This window comes from Myxocyprinus asiaticus, chromosome 15, assembly GCF_019703515.2.
Source record: "Myxocyprinus asiaticus isolate MX2 ecotype Aquarium Trade chromosome 15, UBuf_Myxa_2, whole genome shotgun sequence".
In the NCBI taxonomy this organism is placed as follows: Eukaryota; Metazoa; Chordata; class Actinopteri; order Cypriniformes; family Catostomidae; genus Myxocyprinus; species Myxocyprinus asiaticus.
In genome coordinates, this window is record NC_059358.1 from 33,394,033 (window position 1) to 33,414,466 (window position 20,434).

The 20,434-nt window shown below is 37.5% G+C and overlaps 2 protein-coding genes across 2 annotated transcripts; both read left to right on the top strand.

Moving 5' to 3' along the window:
- Positions 1–1,749: 1,749 nt before the first annotated feature.
- Positions 1,750–10,766, top strand: LOC127453031 (26S proteasome non-ATPase regulatory subunit 4-like). Its single transcript, XM_051719023.1, has 10 exons — positions 1,750–1,812; positions 2,574–2,714; positions 2,856–2,970; positions 3,586–3,672; positions 6,627–6,695; positions 6,830–7,045; positions 7,149–7,257; positions 7,729–7,842; positions 7,953–8,017; positions 9,916–10,766. The coding sequence occupies exons 1-10, from the start codon at positions 1,787–1,789 to the stop codon at positions 10,084–10,086; spliced, it is 1,113 nt and encodes a 370-aa protein (XP_051574983.1). The 5' UTR covers positions 1,750–1,786; the 3' UTR covers positions 10,087–10,766.
- Positions 10,767–11,991: 1,225 nt separating this feature from the next.
- LOC127453032 (vesicle-associated membrane protein 2-like) lies at positions 11,992–18,696 on the top strand. Its single transcript, XM_051719024.1, has 4 exons — positions 11,992–13,196; positions 15,451–15,609; positions 17,389–17,440; positions 18,561–18,696. The coding sequence occupies exons 1-4, from the start codon at positions 13,047–13,049 to the stop codon at positions 18,575–18,577; spliced, it is 378 nt and encodes a 125-aa protein (XP_051574984.1). The 5' UTR covers positions 11,992–13,046; the 3' UTR covers positions 18,578–18,696.
- The last annotated feature ends 1,738 nt before the right edge of the window (positions 18,697–20,434 follow it).

Genomic DNA, 20,434 nt, shown 5'->3' on the forward strand with positions numbered 1-20,434 from the left:
GAACATGGAAGTAAAAGTTTGCAGGGTAAACTTCAACAGCGGTGAATGGGAGATCACAGCAAATATTATTTTCACTTACCCATTTGCTCCAAGAACAAATGACAAAATCCACTACACTGTAAATTCTAATTAGTTGATCTTACTTAGATTTTTCAAGGCAATCGGTTAGCATGCTTTTTCTAAGTAAACATACTTATTTGGCTCAAGTAAACTGAATGTAATTTTTTAAGTAACGTTAACTAGTTACAAGTAAGCTTAACTCATCTATGATTAAAGTATTGTTGCTTTAATTTCATTATTTAAATTGGGTTATAACATGTTTTATACAGAAAGAGATGAGGGATAAGGGAAATTATGACTAGACTCTTAAGATAGCCATATGGCACACTGAACTCTACTCAGTACTTCATAATGCACATAAATCTGCCCTTTGTAAAGTACAGTTGAGTAAAGAAGAATGGCTTAAACTAAACAGGATCCAATTTCACCAGAGGTAACACTTATCTCCCTCATGGTGACTTAACAAAAATCTCAATTATCAACCAGCTACAATAAAACAACAACAATAGTCTTAAGAATTAAAACTAAATACATTTTTAAATAATAAACTATTATTTCACTACATAAGTTACCTTTTTTTGAACAAACATAATTTATTCAAGCACAAGGGTTTATGGGTATTCCACACCGCAATTTTGTACTTGGTAATTTTAAGTTAGTAGTACTCGAAGCCAACATTTAAAGAACTTATGTATTTGAGTTATGATTGCAAAATGTGACATTTCAAGTACTGTTTAATTAGGACCACTTAAATATTTTTATTAAGGACAACTTCAGGATTTAGAGTAACTGTAACTTAATTTAAACTAGTAAGAAAAATACAAATTTAAGATTAGTTGAGTAAACTATTTTCTATAACTTGAGATTACTATTAGTGTTTACAGTGTAATACGTTTGAATGACTTTCCAGAAGAGGAAAAAAATAGAGAGTGGTGGGTTAAGACAGTCAGATGGGAGAAGATGCCAAATTAACTGTCACTCTTGGATTGACTTTAAAATAGACATGACAATAAAATGTAACAAATCTTTAAACTTAAAACCATATGATATTTTACTTAATATACAAAACCCAAAATTTTCTGAAAAACAAAATTACATCATCAATCTTTTAATTATTTTAGCAAAGTTTTACATTCACAAGACAAGAGTAACTCAGAAAAACCCCTCATATATTACCTTCTGTAACACTGATCTTAAGATGTATTTTGAAACCCTTTCAAACATGAAAACACAAAACCAGGAATTTATTAAAACAATACAAATTCTAAAGCTTTTCAAATTCATGTAACTGCCCAAACATTAATTTGTATTTATGTGTTTTGTATTGTTATTGTTATTTTTGTTCTTGTATTTCACACTCTCTGAACTGTTGAACAATGTAATTGATTATTTTGTGCTCTGTATCTGACCATGTTATTAACCTAAGTCCAATAATACAAATACAAAAACTGTCTCTCTCAGCAGCTGTAATGGAAAGCCGCTCGCAGCTGTGGTAATTCATTTTTTTAAACTAATTCCAGGGTAATATAACACAAAACATAATGTTATAAATTTACACTCAATATTTAAAAAATAATCATATAAAAAAATTGCGAGATTTACGTTGATAGATTAGGCGGAAACGCGTCATCACAATATTTCCGAGTCCACTTGAAGGGCACATTTTATTAACCAATGGGCATTCGCTTACGTGCTGACGTCACCTAAAGCGACAGAAAAATTCAAGATGGTCCTTGAAAGTACTATTGTCTGGTAAGATATTCTACTTTATATTACATTTTAACCTCACCATCAGCTTTATAAACCTGTTATGTTTGAAATATTACACAAATACTAAGTTAAATATTCCGTGTTCGAGTTGAGAGAGATATTGTAATGAACAGCAGAAGGACAGAAATGTTGTTTCCCCTAGTCATGATGACATTCAGCCTGTCAGTCAGTTTCTTTGTGTTTACATATGAGAGGAAGCGTTGCACATGTCAGACCTCCTTTTTTTCTTATTCCTTATGTTATTTCGTTCATTTCGCTTTTGATCTTAAATGGGTTGTGTTGTTCACTTGTTAGAAACTAGGATTTCATATATGAACAGCTTTTGCATTCTATAGGATTTCTGTGTACCTGTTATGTGCCATCATACCAAAAATGCTTTTGCTTGGATTGCTTTCTCAACTCTTCACTGACAGGATCTGATATTTAACTATTAAACAGAGACTAGAGGCTTCTTAAAGGGATAGTTCACTCAAAATTTAAAATTTTGTCATTACTCACCCTCATGTCGTTTCAAACCCGTTTAGCTTTCTTCTGTGGAACAGAAAATGAGATGCTTGTCAGAATTTTATCACTAGTTCACTTTCATTACATCTTTTTTTATACAGTGTGAACGGTGACTGAGGTTACCATCTGCCTAACATCCCCTTGTGCATTTTTTTGGTTAATGCTCCCTTTACAATCATTTGGTATTTGGCAGGAATGTTTCAGTGGAAATCACAGTATCTGTTTCTTATTATTACTAGTGTGGACAACAGTGAATATATGCGCAATGGAGACTTCTTACCTACCAGACTTCAGGCCCAGCAAGACGCGGTCAACATCATCTGTCATTCAAAAACTCGGAGTAACCCAGAAAACAATGTGGGACTCATCACTATGGCCAAGTAGGATGAATATTGATTTATTCATAATTTATGTATTTATGTTCATTTTTTATTTAATAATTTTTTGACAACAAAGCTACTATTTAGGAATCTTGTACAACAAAATCATTAGAAGAAATACATTGCGTATGTTTATTTCAGTAACTGTGAGGTCCTGACCACTCTTACCCCTGACACTGGGAGGATTCTGTCAAAGCTTCATGCTGTCCAGCCCAGAGGAGTCATCAGCTTCTGCACAGGCATCAGAGTAGCACATGTGAGTGCCTCTCATACCTTCTCCAGTACAGATATAGAGGTTCATGTTCAGAATAATGCCACTGTGACCCTTAGAATTACCATTTCAATTATTATTGCCAAACCTTTTTGCATTTGTCAAATGTGTAACAATGCTTTCTTCCGAGTTGTTTTTGGTTGACGCTATATAATATAGTTGCTGTTGCTACATCCTAAAATTATACTTTTTAGAGACCGTATTATAAATAAATTTCAGCTGCTCATTTCAAATGTTGGGATCCTTCCGAAGGCTGTGCGGAGTTGTAGGTGCTACACACAGCAAGTTACTAAGGTAGAAGTGTCAGAAGGCCTCGATATTTAGATACGCACTGGAGCATTAGCATTGTCTTATTGTGTTTAGGAATAGTATCTATGGTACTTCCCCGTTACTCCACCATAACTGGGCAGGCTAAGTTGCTGAACACTGAACTGGTGTTGATGATGTGTAAATGTAGGCGTTAATATGCTGTTTTGCAGTCTTTTTGGACAGAGGAGGAAGTTTTGGGTTCTGAAAGTCAAGTATGTTTACATAGTTTTTACAAAAAAAAATTTTTTTAATCTTCCATTTGTGTCTTCCTACATTCTTTGTGCTTCACAGCTAGCATTGAAACACAGACAGGGAAAAAACCATAAGATGAGGATCATTGTCTTTGTGGGAAGCCCTGTGGAGGACCAGGAGAAAGATGTGAGTTAATTTGTCTCTTTTTCTTTTGAGTCTTTGTTTCTAGGCTATGAGCAATGGCATAGTCCTTTATAGGCCAGTCCACTCACTCGGTGACCATTTTCAGCTATTTTCTGTTGGAAATAAGTACACAAGTAGAGTCCATATCTTCTTGATTGGGGAAACACCAAAATCTCCAAAACTGTTTGCTAAGATTACGCTTCAATTAGTGCTGCAACAACTAATCGATAAAAATCAATGATGAAAATAATCAGCAACAGATTTAATTATTGATTAGTCGGATATGTGTGGCGTGCTTCAAGAAACTTCATCAGTTCATCACCTCATTCATCACTTTACTACTCATTTGAAAAATGGAGACAAATTAAAGTGGAAAAACACTACTGATTCCCTCCAAGCTGCGTGCACTTCTGATGTTGCTTCCATGCAGATGGAAAAAACATCAATGCAAATGGTGAACTCAAGTGTGTGGGAAAACCTAGAGATTTTCCTGAATCAGAGCTAAATGCATGCTCAGTGTTTCAACTGGAGTCCATATGAATGTTCAGTTTTTCCAGAAATCTTGTGTGTAAACGAGGTAGAAATACACTTTGTTGAGTTGTGAACAACACATACACTTAACCACATTTATCATGGGGTGCGAGCGCTGTTGGTGAATGTGGAAATGGTTAAATGTGCTTCATGGCCAATGCCCGTCCTGCAAGTGATTAACATAAACAGTCACTTACAGTCTTACGTGAATGCAAACAGGCGCAACAAGTCAGGAGTATGTCAAAATATCGGATACAGTGCTGTGAAAAAGTATTTGCCCTCAATCCTGATTTCTTCTGTTTTTGTGTACATCGCATACAAAATTGTTTCAAAAATTCAAACACAATCTAACATAAAACAAAGGCAATCTAAATAAACACAAAATACAGTATTTAAATGATAATGTTATTTATTGAAGCAAAAAAGTTATCCAATACCAAAAAAGCATTTGCCCCCTTAGTTACTAAATCCCCAAATCTATGAAACTGCATTCATAATGTGGTTCAGCTGGACTAGACACACCCAGCCCTGATTAATGCCAGCCCTGTTCAGTCAAATCAATGCCTAAACAGAACTTTTTCAGCAGCATGAAGTTGGCTAAAAGGTCTCACCCAGCAGCACACTATGCCAAGGTTGAAAGAAATTCCAGAAATGATGAGGAAAAAGGTAATTTAAATACATCAGTCTGGGAAGAGTTACAAAGCTATTTCAAATGGAGAAAACTTGGCACAGCAGTGAAACTTCCCAGAAGTGGCCGACCTTCCAAAATTCCTCCAAGAGCACAGCGACAACTCATCTAGGAATACACAAAAAAAAGCCAAGGACAACATCCAAGGAACTGCAGGCCTCTCTCACATCAATAAAGGTCACTGTTTATGACTCCACCATCAGAAAGACACTGGCCAAAACTGCCACCCATGGAAGAGTTGTGAGGCAAAAACCACTGCTAACCCAGAAGAACATTAAGGCTTGTCTGAATTTTGCCAAAACACACCTTGATGATCTTCAAACCTTTTGAGAGAATGTTCTGTGGACTGATGAATCAAAAGTGGAACTGTTTGGAAGACAGGGGTCCCGTTACATCTGGCATAAATCAAACACAGAATTCCACAAAAAGAACATCATACCTACGGTCAAGCATGGTGGTGGTACAGTAGACTGATGGTGTGGGGATGCTTTGCTGCTTCAGGGTGAGGGCAACTTGCAATAATTGAGGGAAACATGAATTCTGCTCTCTACCAGAAAATCCTAAAGGAGAACGTCCGGTTATCAGTCCTTGAGTTGAAGCTCATGAGCAACTGGATTATGCAGCAAGATAATGATCCAAAGCAGAGGAGTAAGTCCACCTCTGAATGGCTCAAAATTAACTAAATTAAAGTTTTGGAGTGGCCTAGTCAAAGTCCTGACTTGAACCCGATTGAGATGCTGTGGCAGGAACTTAAACGGGCAGTTCATGCTCGAAAACCCTCCAATGTGGCTGAACTAAAGCAGTTCTGCGAAGAAGAGTGGGCCAAAATTCCACCACAGCGTTGTAAAAGACTGATCTTCAGTTATTGGAAACGTTTGGTTGCAGTTGTTGCTGCTAAAGATGGTACAACCAGCTATTAAGATTTAGAGGGCTGTTAGTTTAATCGATTATCAAAATAATCGTAGGTTACAGCCCTAGTTTCAATAACGTATGAATGTCAAATCAACAATAAAATCGGGACAACAATAGTATTGTTCTTTTTGTTTGTTTGTTTTAGTTCAGATTGTTGTTTTTCGATATTTTTTTTTATCCCCTTTTCTCCCAATTTGGAATGCCCAATTCCAACTAATTAGTAGGTCCTTGTGGTGGCGTGGTTACTCACCTCAATCCGGGTGGCGGGGGACAAGTCTCAGTTGCCTCCGCTTCTGAGACCGTCAATCCATCTTATCATGTGGCTCATTGTGCATGACACCGTGGAGACTCATGCTGCTCTCCGCGATCCACGCACAACTTACCACGTGTCCCATTGAAAGCAAGAACCACTGATCACGACCACGAGGAGGTTACCCCATGTGACTCTACCCTCCCTAGCCACCGGGCCAATTTGGCTGGAGTCACTCAGCACACCCTGGATTCGAACTCACGACTCCAGGGGTGGTAGTCAGCTCCAGTACTCGCTGAGCTACCCAGGCCCCCTCTGTTTTTTTCGATTTAAAAAAAAAAATCACAGATAAAAAAAGATTCTTTAGACTGCTTTAGCGAATAGGCATCCATGTTGTAGAATAAACAAACAGGCAATGCCTCTATCAAAAAGACGATTGGTGACTTCTATTGCTACAGCAACCATAATAAGCATTACGATTTCTCCTTAATTTTAATACTGTCTCTGGAGATACAATATAAGAGTCAATAAAACATGTTGTCCACCTGTCCTCTGATTTGTCTCCAACTATCTTAGTTGGTGAAGATGGCAAAGCGTTTGAAGAAGGAGAAGGTCAATGCTGATATCATTAACTTTGGAGAAGAGGTGAGGGATTTTTGTTTTTCTAGGGGAATGTAGTTTATCACGTTAGGGTTTGTTTTGTTTCATTTTATAAGAACTGTCTCTCTTATATTCTTGTCTTTTTTTCCCCCCTTTTGTTTCTTTGCCACTCACTGTAGGTGCTGAACACTGATAAGCTGACTGTGTTTGTGAATACCCTAAATGGGAAGGAGGGTGCTGGCTCACACCTGGTGACGGTGCCCCCTGGCCCGAGCCTGGCAGATGCTCTTCTGTCCTCTCCCATCATGGCTGGTGAGGGTGGCACCATTATGGGCCTGGGTCCCAGTGACTTTGAGTTTGGAGTGGACCCCAGCGCAGACCCTGAGCTCGCTCTGGTAAGTAGCATGTAGCGTTGCTTTGCATTGCATTGTGCAAACTAATTTCAGCTAAAGATATTAAGGAAGGGCTTTTTTCACATTATCAGTGTCTCTGTCCCAGGCTTTACGTGTCTCAATGGAGGAGCAGAGACAGAGGCAGGAGGAGGAAGCTCACAGAGCAACTGTGGCCTCAGCTTCAGAAGCTGGAGTCTCTTCACCCACTGTAGATGGTGAGACAGAGAGAAGGTCAGCTGTAGAGGAGTAATGGAGAGAAGAACATGTCTTAAAAGATATATTTAAAAAAATATCATATGTATTTTGATGACCATAAATGTACATTTAAATTTATGATCGAGAGATTTTGATCACCACTGTAGAGTGTCAAACCATCAGCAAACAAATGTAAATCTCTTATTTGGGCAATACTGTGGCAAGATGAAACCATGAAATGGCATCAGATGTAAAGGTAGTTACTTCAAATGCTATACTAACACTAGTTTAGCATAATGTAATCTTTGTTAGAGATATTATACATTGTTACTAAATATTTTGAATGTTAATACTAGGAAGTAGGCCTGTGCAATGGAATTGTATGTTTACTCTGTACAGTTAAACTCTGCGTATTTAATGGTACTGAGTTTATTTATTTCAAGAGAAGTCCTTGTTTAATGTGACCTGATCTCTCCTGTGCTTGTGTGAAGAGTCTGAAAATGCCCTGCTGAAGATGTCGACGGCTCCTGCCCTGCCTGATTTCAGCCGCATGACTGAGGATGAACAGATCGCATATGCTCTACAGATGTCCATGCAAGGAGAGGGTCAGTCTCACTACACTTTACAAATTCAGATTCTTGCTTTTCTTATTTATTTTTCTTCCCTTTTGACTTATTTCTTCCATACACGCAAATGTCCACCTCTTTGTGCACAGAGTTTGGGGGTTCAGAGGCCATGGATGTGGACGCAGGTGCCGCAGCAGACACCGAGGCTGTTAAGGTATGTTTGATGTGATCTGTGTCCACACAACAGTTCTGTCCCTCCAACCAGATATGCTTTGCTTTTAGTGTGGAGATCATAATTTCAGATTAGCTTTTGGAATAGGCAAATCAAAAGCAACTACATATTTTTCATTCCCATCATACGAAACATGATCGGACACCTGGCCAAAACCACACAAAACAGAAGCACTATTACATTTAGCTAGATTTGCATTTCGTGAAGGAAATGTCAGTGCTTGCAATGCAGGATAAAAATAATAATAATAATTCCTTACATTTACAGTATATAGCACTTTTCTAGGCACTCAAAGTGCTTTACATAGTATCTGGGGAATGTCCTCAACCACCACCAGTGTGCAGCATCCACCTGGATGATGCGACGGCAGACATAGTGCACCAGAACGCCCTCTTCCCAGTCAATCATTTGGCTGCAGTGCATAAAATCATGCAGATACGGGTCAGGAGCTTCAGTTAATGTTCACATCAACCATCAGATTGGGGAAAAAATGTGATCTCAGTGATTTCAACTGTGGCATGATTGTTGGTGCCAGACGGGCTGGTTTGAGTATTTCTGTAACTGCTGATCTCCTGAGATTTTCATGCACAACAGTCTCTAGAGTTTACTCAGAATGGTGCCAGAAACATCCAGTGAGCAGCATTTCTGCGGTTGGAAATGTGTTGTTGATGACAGAGGTCAGAGGAGAATGGCCAGACTGGTTCGAGCTGACAGAAAGGCTACGGTAACTCAGATAACCCCTCTGTACAATTGTAGTGAGCAGAATATCTTCTCAGAATGCACAACATGTTGAACCTTGAGGCGGATGAGCTACAACAGCAGAAGACCATGTCAAGTTCTACTTCTGTCAGCCAATGACAGAAAACCGAGGCTGCAGTGGGCCTACCATCTGTGTACCTCAGCAGAAATCCAGATTTTTCAGACCAGGTGATGTTTTTCCAACTGTCTACAGTCCAGTTTTGGTGAGCCTGTGCCCACTGCAGCCTCAGTTTCCTGTTCTTGCCTGACAGAAGTTTTGCATGAAAATCCCAGATCAGCAGTTACAGAAATACTCAAACCAGCGCCATGGTCAAAATCACTGAGATCAAATTTTTCCACCATTCTGTTTGATGTGAACATTAACTGAAGCTCATGACCCGTATCTGCATGATTTTATGCAATACACTGCTGCCACACAATTGGCTGATTAGATAACCGTATGAGTAAGTAGGTGTACAGGTGTTCCTAATGTCATTTAGTGTATATAGGGGATTATTAGGAAGACATGATGGACAGAGGCCAGGACCCCGGGGTTACATCACTGCTCTCTTTCGAGAAATTCCCTGGGATTTTTAATGACCAAAGAGAGTAAGGACCTCAGTTTAACTCATCCAAAAGACAGAAAGTAATGGTGTAAAATTTTTAGGCAACTTTTTAGACTTTGGTCCTACAGTACGTAAATTAAAGGCTTGTGCATATGTCTTGCTGTTTGTTGGCTGTGAGTTTGAATCCACACAATCCATCACCATCAGCTCTGTGAAGTTACCCATAAATGGTTAAATAGATGCACAAAAAAGACCAATCTCAATTCAGTATGCTAAAAAAATTCAGATTCAGATGTTAAAAAAAAATCACAGTTTTTTTTTAGGTTACAAACTAGTAATTACGAGGATATTATGCTATTAATGTGGTTTATGAGGACAACCCTAGTGTCCCTGTAATTCAAATGGCTTAAACATACTAAACACTGTTTTTTTGAAAATGTAAAAATGGCAAAAGGTTTCTCTTAGGTTTAGGGTTAGGAGAATATATAGTTTGTACAGTATAAATATAATTATGTCTATGGAGAGTCCTCGTAATGATAGGAGTATCAACGTGTGTGTGTGTGTGTGTGTGCGTAGGATGAGGAGGATTATGATGTGATGCAGGATCCAGAGTTTTTGCAGAGTGTGCTGGAGAACCTTCCAGGAGTCGATCCCAACAATGAAGCCATCCGTAATGCAATGGGCTCTCTGGCATCCCAGAACAAAGACAAACCACCTGAGGGCAAGAAAGATGATGAGAAGAAATAGAGGAAGCCTGATGGAGGTCTGGACTGACAATGGGCATCAAGGACAAATAATGTGGAAGAAGGGTTTGAAACTGGACTATGTGTAAAGACGGACACAATCACAGGATGCACATTATAGATGAAAAATAAGTTGTTATTGATATAAAGGGAAAGGCAAAATTTAAATTCATCATTTACTCAACCTCATGCCATCCCAGATGTATATGACTTTCTTCTGAATATTTCAACTCTGAAAGAAGAAAGTCATACACATTTGGGATGGCATGAGTGTGAGTAAATTATGAGATTAATTTGAGTGAACTATCCCTTTAATGAGTTTTCTTAACAAATAATGACATTGAAACAGATACAACAGAACAGACCAATAACCATCTCTACTGAAAGGAGAAAAAAAATCCTAAGAAAACCTATATCAGTGAATGAGAATCGTCTTTGTTTTTCTTTTATGCATCATTATAACTAACATCTGATATGTAACATATTTGAGTGGAAAAACCTACTTTAATTAGTAGTGTTCACTTCAGCCTTGCTTATTTGCTTGGTAGCTTGCTTTGTCACCCAACTATAATTTTCCACGTGGCATTTAAATAACTCTTTGTACATTTTTCCTTTGACAATTTTGTATCACTGTCCTCATTTCCTTTTTAAATAAAGGGCTTTGGTTAAGGAAATGTAAGGAAAGGTGTGTTTGTTTTTTTTTAAGTGTGACAATCACTTGTCTGTGAGACAGACCCACTAATTGTTTTTCCATGCACTCTTTGGATCAGTGGCTTGATTGTCAGATGTAGATCCAGACTTGTTAAACTAAATTTTAATAGTGATTCACAACTGAAAATCCTAAATATGGGTAATAGCTAATTCTAATAACCTTTGGTCCTAAATGTAATAAATATCCTAATAACCCTTACAATTTCTACTAACCAATGAGTTCCCAACATTAACCAATGAAAGTGTACCTTAATATTACACAAGCAAAGAGTGCTGTTGAATTCCATTGGACACGTGCGCTATTCCAAAAGTGCTGATATTTAGTATAACAGCACAAAGCTTTTGTGCGTGTGCATTGCTTGGTGCACCTATGTATACTGTACATAACACATGCATACCTAAAACATCTCAGAAAGTCTAAATTGGGTTAATGCATGGAGAGAGTATGAATCATATCTTGGTAGACTTACAAGACATAAAAGAAGAAAAGTCTATTAAGAGAGAACAGGGGACAAACCAGCCGACTGGACATTCTGAACTCATGTACTGCAGTATGTGCGAGAGAGAGTGGGGGTAAAGAAACGTGCAGCGCAGTATCGTTATGAGGTTATATGAGCCACAGCAGGGATCTGTTTTATTGCAGTGGATGTACTGTACCTACAAACCAACTCCAAGAGTAATTCGTAACTGGAATTTCCAGGGTAGCAGACTGTCTTATTTATGCGCTTGTGAGTCCGAGCACGCGATTGCTCTCACTGTCCAGCGCGTGCTTTGATAATGCGGCACTGTCACTGATGACTCGCGCAGGGAGATTCTGCAGCAGAAGGCTTGTCATCCTCAACATTGCAATCTCCGTTTCTCACTCCTTGGGCAATTGACTGTTTTATACATTTATTCGCAGTTTTAAATTATTATTTTTTTGTTTGTTAACATTATTTTTCCTTCAGCGAGGCAGTCGGTAACTGCTGCATAGAGAATGTAAGTATTTAAGCAGACTTTATCTACTACCACGTTTGTTTATATTCACATACAGTAACTTTGCTAACAATTTCCAAGCTTAATTTACCAGGAGTGTGAGTCTTGCATTTGTATTGATTTGTTGGAGATGCTCCAGATTCATGAGTCCATCTAAAAAGATCATATTTCTGCTGTGAGGTCTGCCTCAATGTAATAAAATAGGTCAGTTACTACAGTCACCTATACTGTGTATTATTGTAATAGCTAAATATTTTCAGGAAGCATACCCTTTGTTCAGGGTTGGGAGAGTTACTTTTGAAATGTATTCCACTACAGATTACAGAATACATGCTGTAAAATGTAATTTGTAACGTATTCCGTTAGATTACTCAAGGTCAGTAACATATTCTAAATACTTTGGATTACTTCTTCAGCACTGGTAGATTTTTTCACTTGTTTTGACTATAAAAACTCTGTCAGTACAGTAAGACAAAATACACATGTTAAAAATACATTCTCTGAAAAACCTAAATATCTTATGCAGTGTTGTTTCTAAAACAAAATAAAGCAAACTGATCTTGTTTTAAGGATTTTTAGATATTTTTACAGGAAAACAATACAAAAATTATTATCAAGAATATGATTTTTGCCCTAATATCAAAGGTCTTACTAGAGAAAAAGAAATTATGATCCAACGTGAATTTTCTTGATAAAAAAATATGATCATGCCTGGTAACATGCATGTAAAATGGCTTGAAATAGCATTTTATCTTAGCGTAAAGCTGACAATTTACACAAAGTTTATTTCTATTTCTTCTGCTCCAAACTTACTTCAAACTTACTTCTCTGTCTGCTCATATGAATGTAACACATCATAAGAAAGTGTTTCACTGCTGTTCAAATGCACTTTGGATCGCATCATTTATGTGTATAAATGTTTTCCATCTGAAAGGACTAAATATTAAATGAAACAAATGACAATAAAATGCAAAGTAATCTCTTCAGTAATCAAAATACTTTCTGAATGTAACTGTATTCTAATTACCAATAATTTAAATTGTAACTGTAGTGGAATACAGTTACTTATATTTTGTATTTTAAATCCGTAATCCCGTTACATGTATTCCGTTACTCCCCAACCCTGCCAAGAACTGGAACAGTAAACCAGAACTTGTGCACCAGTAAACGAACTCAGATTGTTTCAACAACCCAGTGTCTGAAGCCCATCTAAAACCATTTAAAAGGAAAGAATGTCTTGTCAGCTCAATTATCTTGTAGCATCATGATTTTCTTTGGATGTTCAGGTCAGATAATGCCAATTTAGCAGGGGCTCCCGCAGCCCCGGGTGGCCCTGGAGGAGAGGGGACTCCGCCCGGTCCACCTGCTGCTCCACCAAACACCACGAGCAACCGCCGACTACAGCAGACACAAGCACAAGTAGAAGAGGTAAGTCCGTGAATGTTTCAGAGAAATTGATCATTCAATTGACCATTTTCCATTGTGGTACAGAGTTGCCATAAGACAACAATAAATAATAATTGTATTTAGAACCCCTGTGAGCAAGCCAAAGGTGACTGTGACAAGGAACACAAAACTCCATAAGATGTTGGTTAATGGAGAGAAATAACCTGTAAACCAGGCTCACTGTGGGGGCCAGTTCCCCTCTGGCTAACCAGCATGAATATAATGCCAATATTAGTTATTTATGTGCAGTGCAGGTCATGGTTTAAGATTAGTAAACTAAGTGTTAAAGGCCAGTGTTTATACAAAGATTTTGTAAGAAATGTAAGATTAGTGACTAATGTCTTTGAAGTTCACATTGATTCATTGTATTTTGTTAGTTGGCTGTTGAAGGGTTTTGTTGGCAATTAATTGATAGTCTGTGTATTCTATTATAAGAGTGTCGTCCATCATTAGACCAAGGTGATGCAGGCAGAGATCAGTGAGGTGCATCGCAGTTCAACCGGCCGGTAATTTCGATGAGGTCTAGCCTAAGTCCAAGGTTCAGGCAGTGGCATATGAAGTATCCCATGTCTTATGGCTGGAGTTAGCATCAGTTCATCCTCTGAAGTCCATCATAATAGACTGAAGTGATGGTTGGCTGGCACCGGCTGCATTTAGTCATCATCACTCAGAGACATGTAGCAGTGGAGTCCGACATGAGGCAGGAATGGAGCTGGATCCAGCCGGTTCTGGTGACCTCAGGATAGGAGTCCCGAGGTTGAGACAGGGAAACAAATAGAATAATATTAGCATATACAAAATACATTTAAAAGTAATATATTTTTGCTGTTGTTGTTGTTGGGAAAGGGTGTGCACCACTGCTATCGATATTTGCTATAGTTTTATATAGGTATCGGTAAAGGGGAACTTGAAAGAAAGTTCTCTGGGGAGGGTGTATGCCTGGTATGGACGCTGCATATAGCCGTATAGCAGAAAATGCCTTGCAGTTCTATTTCTAAATTTCTGTATTCCTTTTTTTTATATATACATTTTTACTTTTTTAATTATTCTATTATTTTTTATGCTTATTTCTTGTTCTTAATTGGTTTTAAAATTATTATTGTTATATATATCTTTTCTTTATCATTTTTATGTAAAGCGCGTTGAATTGCCATTGTGTATGAAATTGCTATATAAATAAACTTGCCTTGTCTTGCTGTTGTCGAAATTTTCCTAATTCTCAGTCACACCACATGGAACACCTTAGCTCTCAGGATCAAACTAATTTATGTCACAACTATTCAAACTAACATTCTATCCCAGTAATCATGGAAAAAGAAAGTAGATATGTAAACAAATTTGTAGCAAATCTCTAAATATCATATTTACCATACTATTGTAGTCTAATTTCCAGTTGTTTAATTATCTCAAATAATGCATAATCATTACAAGTTACTAATAAAATGCACTGAAAAAAAAATACTTTGAATTTACATGATTAAATCATGTACAGTGCATCAGTTCCACATGAATTAAGTTACATCAACAGATTTTTCCTCATAGTTTAGCTCAATTATGTTCTCAGAAAACATAATTTGTTTATGTCATTTCAACATTTGGAATTAAGTTATTTTTAAACGACAATTAAGTAGCCTCAACGTAATTTTATATGTGCACCTAACATGATTGATTTCTTCAGTTTTTCATAATATTTTTCTGTCACATTACTGATTTATGTTATAAGGTTATGCTTGTTAGCTAAATTTGAGCTAACAATAGCATACATTAGCATGTTAAATGCTAAGCAGTAATTGTTCCTTGAGTAAAGCAACATATACAGCTTGTCCCGTCCTCAACCAAAGCAAAAGCACTTTCACACTTCACCACAATTGTCACCCAGCGTAACAGAATCGGTTCTAAATCCCAAAAGGCTGGGAACTAAAAAATTCCCTGCCCAAATCCCCTTTGCCCATGTTGTTGAACATACTCTACTTGATTGGTTCAAATTCACCCTGCATAATTTAATATAGTAGACTGTACATTTTAGAGAATTACATTAATCGGAAGCAAATAAAACAAGTTTAGAAGATAAACACAATTTTGTTGTGTAGATCACAAATAATATGATTTAGTAAATCGGACAACCTGAGTTTTTCATTTATTTCTTTTTCCAGTGTGGCTGTATTACAACATGAGTATCCAGTGTCTAGGGCTCATTCTTTCTTGTCACATGTCTTTCTGTGGTTCTGGTCTGCAGGTGGTGGATATCATGCGTGTGAATGTAGATAAGGTTCTGGAGAGAGACCAGAAGCTTTCAGAGCTGGATGACAGGGCTGATGCTCTGCAGGCCGGGGCTTCACAGTTCGAAAGCTGTGCTGCAAAACTGAAGAACAAATACTGGTGGAAGAACTGCAAGGTGAGACGTCCTGAAAGCATGAGAGAAGAGGCCAAGCTCAGTCGTCATACAGGATATTACTCAGTTAATAATTAATTGATATTTGCCTCAACGAAGACAGTAAGGAGAGGTTTGCTGTAAAGTACAGTATGGTGTGGGGTTGAGATGGTGAAGTGAGATGAAGCGTGAAAGATCGAGAAGAATGAAATTCATGCAAGAGAAAATAGGTCAGTGCTGCTTCTTGCTTATGCTGTGCTCAGCGGATTTGCACTATACAGCCGCTAGTGTTAATTTGTGTTGAATGAAGCCCCTGGGTTTTGCTAAGGACCTACAGTGGTTGTGCAAGCATGGAGTGAAACACAGGATAAATCAGTACAGATCTTTGAATCCTGTGCACTGTATAAGAAAACTAGTATCCTTGTCACTAGTTACATACAGCCCTACGACCTGAATATAGACGATTATGTTTAGTGAAGTTACTGTCAGGGTTGTTTTTAAGATTTCTATTCAAGGTTTTCTCAAGTTGATATTTTCACAATGGGGTTAACAAAGCTGTAAAAAGCTGTCTAGCTGATGTTCATACTGAAATTGGTAATGTTTCTGAATTTTCAATAGTGATACTTGTTCAGGCAAACATCACTATTGCTCTTTCTCATATTTAGGTTTAGGGATTTGATCAAACCATAACCCTAAGTGTTAAACTTGGGCTCATAAGCCATCCCACATTGTTTGTGTTATGGAAATAAATAATACCTTAAATAAAGCAACTTGTTGAGGAGAGGTGTGCTATTACTTTTTTTAAGCAATAGGACTTTGCCTGAAAAACTTGCCAAAAAATAAATAAAAATCCCTTAGACTTGTATTGAATGAGGGACCCACTGCATATAGGGGCTGAATTTCATAGAGATTTGGAGATGGGCTGTTTTGACTTGGGCCAGTAAGCAACCATCCAGAATACCCAATCAACCACCTAGCAACCACTCAGAACACCCTAGCACCTAGATAGCGATATGCTTTGCAATTGCATAACAACGCCCAGGGAGCCACCCACAACAAATCATTGTGCTGCACTTTGCTGAAGAAAGTAAGCTACCACCACTGATTGATATATATATATATATATATATATATATATATATATATATATATATATATATATATATATATATATATATATATATATATATATATACACCGATCAGCCACAACATTAAAACCACCCGCCTAATATTGTGTAGGTCTACCTCGTGCCGCCAAAACAGCGCCAACCCGCATCTCAGAATAGCATTCTGGGTTGGTCTCTCACCACAATCGTACAAAGAGCGGTTATCTGAGTTATTGTAGACTTTGTCAGTTCAAACCAGTTTGGCCATTCTCTGTTGACCTCTCTCATCAACAAGGCCTTTCATGGTGCCAGACGGGCTAGTTTGAGTATTTCTGTAACTGCTGATCTCCTGGGATTATCACGCACAACAGTCTCTAGAATTTACTCCGAATGGTGCCAAAAACAAAAAACATCCAGTGAGCGACAGATCAGTTGTGGCTGATCGGTGTATATCAGTGGCTACCACTCACATTTTAGTCTAGTATTTTTTTTTTAATAGTGTCCTAAAAGAGTGAATAGTGTCTTTCTTCACATAAATTGTGAGGTTTTGTAAGCAATTGCTGTCAGATGTCAGATTTTGTTTTATTTTTATTTTTAAAAAATTGTGGGATGGTTGTATTTATGTGTTGCCATTTTCCTTCCTGTTGGATAAAGGGGTAATTGTAACAACTTTTCTCCTCTATTTTTTCCCTCAGATGATGATTATAATGGGTGTCATTGGAGTGATCTTCATTGGAATTATTTTCTGTGAGTTTTCGAATAGTTTGAACAGCTCATTTGAAGCATGTGTTGTTTCATTCAGAGCACATTATCATCCGACACCTTTAACATTATCTCCTATTACGTCTTATCACACTTGAAGCTCATTAATTTATTATGGTTACAGTCCCTTTTCACCTTATTTAACAGCGTAAATATAGCAAGCTTTTATATTTCCAATTTATTTATTATTATTTTTTATTATTTATTATTTTTAAATGATTTGTTAAAGTTATTTACTCTCAATTTTTTCCTCTTCTGGAAAGTCGTGGAAACGTAATGATGGATTTATTCTTTCTTTTGCTGTTGGAGCAAATAGATAAGCAAAAATAATATTTGCTGTGGTTTCCCATGAATCACTATTGAAGTTTACACTGCAGTAGTTTACTTCCATGTTCCAAAAGCCAGAAATATGAAAAGGGTGTGTAGGTTAATCTATTACATAATTAAATCAGTACAATTACCTCTAATTAACCCTACTGAACCATTCAAGATTTATTTGAAAGTGTATTTCAATTAACATGTCCATTTATTAGAGATTTTAAAGCTATGACTGTAATGTGTTTAATTGCTTTCAAGGACTGATTTAATATTCTTTACTATCATTTATACATCATTTTCCAATTAGCATTATTTTATTTGAAGTTGCACCTGTAGTTGAGCGTGCAGGCACATTCTGTTATTACCATACACATAAATGAATGCTCATCTTGTGGAACGAGCATTCTGGGACAGGTCCCGTGATGTTTAGGTCTCTGGTTAGGTTTAATAGAGTCAGTGCTGGTGCAGTGCTCAGATCAACCTACGGATGTGATTTAAGGATTTGTGTATTTAGAACTCAGCTGGACAAACTCCACACAAGCTCAATTATTAATTACACTCACTTTTGTTAATTATTCATTAAGGGCAGAGCATAGCAATGGAGTATAATATAGCAACTGAACCTGTGATAGGCACAGTTTGCAGTGGAGTAGGTGTATGACCTATCATTTAAATTTATTAAATTATAATTTAAGCCAAAACCCTGATCATATTTCTCTCTTTACCATCTTTTCTCCATACTTCACACTCTTTCTCTTTCATCTTCATCTCTGTTCTTCTCTTCTAGTGTATTTTTTCTCTTGAGCCAATCCTCCTGCAATGAATGAGAAAATGAATGAATGATGTCAAAGAAAGCATAAACAACACAATTATGAGCTCCACTTCTTTGGCTGATCCTTCTCTCTTCAATCCTGAGCTCTTCGTTGAGCCATCTTGCACCTTGGTGTGATGGTAGCATGCAGATATTTGCTCTTCATTCTCCTCCCTGGAGGAGTTCATTTAACATGCTTTTTCTTTCAGTTTCTCTCTTCCTCTCTCTCTGAATCTCCTGCATTATTCAAACACTCTGCAAACATTTATACATGAATGCACACACACACACACAGAGAGAGAGAGTAGAAGAAAACAAAGAGTGGGAGAGTGGGTGACACTTGTGAAGACAAGGTGGATGGATGTAAAAGGAAATAGTAGTCATCATGGGAGGAGACGTGTGTGTGTGTGTGTGTGTGTGTGTGTGTGTGTGTGTGTGAAATAGCCAGGTAAACATCCTTTCTTTCCCTGTAATGCCAACACTTTCTCATCTGACCTTTTGAAGAGCATTTGTAAAGAAAAAAAAAAAAGAAATATATACTGACACCAGTCCCTGTAGATGACCTCATCCTATTGCTTATCACTACTGCTTTTGCCATTACATCTATTTATTATTACATGATTCATGATCATCTGTCCATTTATTTTTTATGTACTTGTATTTATGATCCAGATTAGTGTGGCAAGTAGCTTTTAATCCAGACAAACCAGCACAGACAGAAGGATTATTAAAGGGATAGTTCACCCAAAAATGAAAATTATCTCATTATTTACTCACCCTCATGTTATCCCAGGTGTGTATGACTTACTTTCCTCACCAGAACACATTTGAAGAAAAATAGAAAAATATCTTCACTCAGTACATCCTTAAAATGCAAGTGAATGGAGATTTCTCTTTTGAAGCTCCAAAAATCTCAGACAGTCAGCATAATTGTCATCGATACAACTCCAGCTCTTAAATTAATGTCTTCTAAAGCGATATGATCACTTTTGGTGCGAAAAAAGATCAATATTTAAGTACTTTTTAGCTATAATCCAATGTGAGGATAAGCTTCACAAGAGGATGGAGTTCAAGCGGTCTCTCGTGTGACATATTCGCGTTGCCATGATACAGACGTAATCTCATGTTCTCCACTCGGTTGAGACATCCAGGATAAGCATACAAACACACCATTGTGAGTAAAGAAACAGATAAATGCAGATCTAAACCAAAACCAACCAAGGTACTGTACAGCGTTCCTCATTCTCACTTGTATACAGCACTGCTCATCCGGCTGTGACACACGTGCCTAAGTTCTCACTTGTTTCAAATGCCAATGCGATTACGTCACACGCGCGTACCACTCCTAACTGAAAGCATGATTTAGAGTTTAAGAAGTACTTAAATATTGATCTTTTTCACACCAAAAGCGATCGTGTCACTTTACATTTACATTTATGCATTTGGCAGATGCTTTTATCCAAAGCAACTTACAGACCTACTTATTACAGGGACAATACCCCCGGAGCAACCTGGAGTTAAGTGCCTTGCTCAAGGACACAATGGTGGTGGCTGTGGGGATCGAACCTTCTGATTACCAGCTATACCACCACCACTCCATGCTTTAAAGGCATTAATTTAACAGCTGGTGTTGCATGGAAGACCTTTATGCTGACTGTCTGGGATTTTTGGAGCTTCTAAAGAGAAATCTCCATTCACTTGCATTTTAAGGACCTACTGAGCTAAGATATTTTTCCTTCAAATGTGTTCTGGCGTAGAAAGAAAGTCATACACACCTTGGATATCATGAGGGTGAGTAAATAATGAGGGAATTTTCATTTTTGGGTGAACTATCCCTTTAACAATATGTA

What these genes read in the sequence shown, in the direction of transcription:
- LOC127453031 (XM_051719023.1), top strand. Translation starts at nt 1,787, where the DNA reads ATGGTCCTTGAAAGTACTATTGTCTG. An exon ending in GGACTCATCACTATGGCCAA is followed by an intron (nt 2,715 to 2,855) that starts GTAGGATGAATA and finishes TGTTTATTTCAG; the next exon opens with TAACTGTGAGGTCCTGACCA. An exon ending in CAGGCATCAGAGTAGCACAT is followed by an intron (nt 2,971 to 3,585) that starts GTGAGTGCCTCT and finishes TGTGCTTCACAG; the next exon opens with CTAGCATTGAAACACAGACA.
- LOC127453032 (XM_051719024.1), top strand. Translation starts at nt 13,047, where the DNA reads ATGTTCAGGTCAGATAATGCCAATTTAGCAGGGGCTCCCGCAGCCCCG. An exon ending in CACAAGCACAAGTAGAAGAG is followed by an intron (nt 13,197 to 15,450) that starts GTAAGTCCGTGA and finishes TCTGGTCTGCAG; the next exon opens with GTGGTGGATATCATGCGTGT. An exon ending in ACTGGTGGAAGAACTGCAAG is followed by an intron (nt 15,610 to 17,388) that starts GTGAGACGTCCT and finishes TTTTTCCCTCAG; the next exon opens with ATGATGATTATAATGGGTGT.